This window comes from Phytophthora infestans, genomic scaffold, assembly GCF_000142945.1.
Source record: "Phytophthora infestans T30-4 supercont1.37 genomic scaffold, whole genome shotgun sequence".
NCBI classification, from domain to species: Eukaryota; Oomycota; class Peronosporomycetes; order Peronosporales; family Peronosporaceae; genus Phytophthora; species Phytophthora infestans.
The window spans coordinates 1,153,100-1,156,299 of NW_003303722.1; the positions used below are offsets into that span (position 1 = coordinate 1,153,100).

Here is a 3,200-nt window from a genome sequence, read left to right on the forward strand (position 1 = left end):
CAACCTTTCATCATTCGTAATGTCGTTTGTGAGAACACACCCAGACTAATAATCTCGACCGATACGTCTCTCTCCGATAATCCAGGCGTTTTGCGTTGAAGCGCGGAAACCTTCGCGTCACACTTTCTGAGTATGTCTTTGGAAAGCACTCGAGTCAGCAAACTTGAGTCTGTCAGCGTCTTGCCTGCAGGGAGTTTGCTCGTCTGTCGGGCCACTGGGGGTTTAGGCTTAGTCCCAAATGTATACACTTGTAGTCGTCGAGCAAGTTCAGCGGAGGATGAATAGGTAGCGTTCGTGGAAAGGCTTTCGTGAACGGACCGCAAGTTTATTTGCAAGTCAAACAGCGTTGAATCTGCCTCTACACTCCGAATCAGCCTGGTTTCGGTTTGCTTTTCTTTGCTTTTGGCGTGACTTTAGGTCTCCCTCGTTGACGCACTGGACTCGCAATTTCGAACTCCACATCTCTGTCTTCAATATCAACTGTAGATAATCTGGATGTAGTCGCCTGTTGATCTCTTTCACTGGCTTGAGCTACTGGATGGTGTTTCATTGGACTGGGTTTGATAGTGCAGAATTGCTATGTTCGGGCACAATCGGTCTCCGGGTCAGACACAGGTGGTCTCATAATAAACCCGCGGGTTGTAGGTGCCACAGCCTCTCTCAGATACTTCAGCACGTGAAACTGACAGAGCAGTATAGAGGCATCCGGAAACGCTGCCCTGAGTACCGACAACTGCGTAAAGTCTTTGTCGATAAGTATGCTTTGGACTCGAGTCCATGCCGGATTGTTCTGCTTAAACTCCTCGATTGCAGTGACGAGATTGTGACGACATTCATTCTGCAGAAGGGCGTGCTGAACAAACTGTCCGTGGCCCGAAAACATCGTGCGCCATGAGCGAAAATACCTTGTACTTAGAAGCATTGGTGCAGAAGGTTTGGCGGTTGACGACATGATTGTGTACGGGGTTACACTTTGTGATACAAACTGCAAACGCGTGCTTGGCTTTGTCAACTAGTCGAACGCAGGCGTTGATCTATGCCAGATTTATTAACGTTAGTACCGATAATTGAGACAATAGTACCCGCAACGCCCGAACAAACCCGAACGAACCCGAGCAGAAGTAAAACTTGAAGCCGTATCTTACCTGGGCTTTGCAGTCCGATAACCGGGTCTCTTGACGTGGGCGCTTGCTGTTTCCCTTCGACTTGTACTTGCCGAAGCAAGTACAGACTAACGTCTTCGCGTAGTATTTCCATTCGGACGGGATTTCAGGTGCTTTAGAGTTCTTGTTTCGGATGTCTGTGTTACGACGCTCAACGGTCGTGTTTGTACGAACACGGAAGACCTTCATAGCACACAATGGGATCAGCAAAGAAGCCTATTGCAGTGTAAATCCACTTTACCTGGTAAGATGCGGCAAAATACCGGTCTAAATACGAGTGGAAAGCGTCCCACGATGTGAAGTGGTGCTTGTCGGGCACAGCCAGCGTTACATTGATAGACTCAGAGTCGTCGATGTTGGTCCAGTCGCTGGAGCGGCTGCTGTTGTCGCCAGATTCCATCGGGAGCGATTCGTCGACCAATTCCTCTTCGCTGGACTCGACCGAGACGTTGGATGCGTCATCATCGCTTCGTGACCCTGATCCACGACGTTTTTGAGACGTCCGCGCCCTTAGCTCCATCTACAACGTTTGCGCCGATCGATTCTTGCCCTGTGGCTGACCCACGCTCGGCAGCACGCGCAGATTCGTGGCGATCGTCCAGCAGTATTCAGACCCCGAGGCGGGAAAAATGTGTGGTCGCCCCCCTTTACTATACGGTATACTTTGTCCGGAAAGGGGTATTTATCTGAGGAGGTTTAGGGTCGAGTCGACTCAGATTTGGCAGATTTTCATTCGGGCAAATGAATCACTCTCAAAAAAATTTAGCCTGAAGCGTTTTTATTATTTTTAATATTTTTAGTAAAAATACCTGATAAAAAACGTTATTTTTCGGTTAGTTTTTTTTTTGCTAAATTACTGGCCCCAGCGTCCATGTGCATAACGCGGCAAACAGTACCGGAATGCAAGTTGCATAATGCAACTCTCGGCTACTCTGCTTTTCCGCTTCAAGCGAGGCGCTTCCCCGGGAAGTTTCCGCTGTTGCCAACAGTGTTGGTCCATGCGTGTACGTGCGTGTACACTGTACGACAAGAGCGGAGCGGAGGTATGCAAGACACTACAGTACCGGTTTCACGCTTTTGCATGAGGATGTGGTCTGACTGTCAGTGTTAGCCCATCACTGTGGTGGGCTAACACTGAGCCTGCTTGGTGGGGTTTCCTGAGCTCATTTCCAAACTCACCACCAAGAGCACAAGAGACTCCAAGCAAACCATGCTCAAGAAGTGGCTTCTCCCAGTCTGCATTGCTGCTGTGGGACTCGTGGCTACCTCTGCCGACGACCTCGACGCTCGAGCCAACTCCATCGTCGAGAACTTCACTGAAAACCAGGTCGTTGGCCAACTGGCGCAGATCGCCGTCTTTGCTCTGCTGAACGAGGATTATTCCTTGAACGAAGACCTGGTGCGCTACTACGCCAAGCGCCATGTCGGGTCATTTTTGACCACACCGTTCACGAACGGCCCCAACGAACTCACCTTCGCCGTTGGCTGGAACGTTGCCGAGTGGCGTAATATCATCACCCGCATCCAAGAGATCGTCATGGAAGAGAACGATGGCATCCCGATGATCTTCGGCATTGACTCGGTCCACGGTGCTGGTTTCGTTTTGAACACTACTCTGTTCGGCGCTCAAATCAACGGCGCCGCCACCTTTAACCCGGACTTGGTCTACGAAATGGGTCGCGTCACTGGCCAGGACACGCAGGCTGCTGGAATCCCCTGGATATTTGGCCCTATTCTCGAGATCTCAAGCAACCCGTTGTGGGCACGCACCTACGAAACCTTTGGAGAAGATCCTCATCTCGTGTCGGTGATGGGAGATGCTGTCATTCGCGGTCTGCAGAGCAACAACCAGACTGCAGCATGCATGAAGCACTTTGTGGGCTACTCGAAAACCCCAACGGGCCACGACAAGGATGGCGTTGAGATCTCGGACTTCGATCTACTCAACTACTTTGTGAAACCTTTTAAGGCAGCTATTGACGCTGGCGTTATGACAACCATGGAAAACTACATCTCCATTAACGGCGTCCCCACTAT

General features: G+C 50.4%; 1 protein-coding gene across 1 annotated transcript; it reads left to right on the forward strand.

Annotated features, from left to right (window-relative positions):
- Positions 1-2,161: 2,161 nt before the first annotated feature.
- PITG_15478 (glycoside hydrolase, putative) lies at positions 2,162-3,157 on the forward strand (the record flags this gene model as incomplete). Its single annotated transcript, XM_002898376.1, has 3 exons — positions 2,162-2,206; positions 2,326-2,970; positions 3,137-3,157. 3 exons carry the CDS (start codon positions 2,162-2,164, stop codon positions 3,155-3,157), a joined length of 711 nt encoding a protein of 236 aa, XP_002898422.1.
- Between the last annotated feature and the right edge of the window lie 43 nt (positions 3,158-3,200).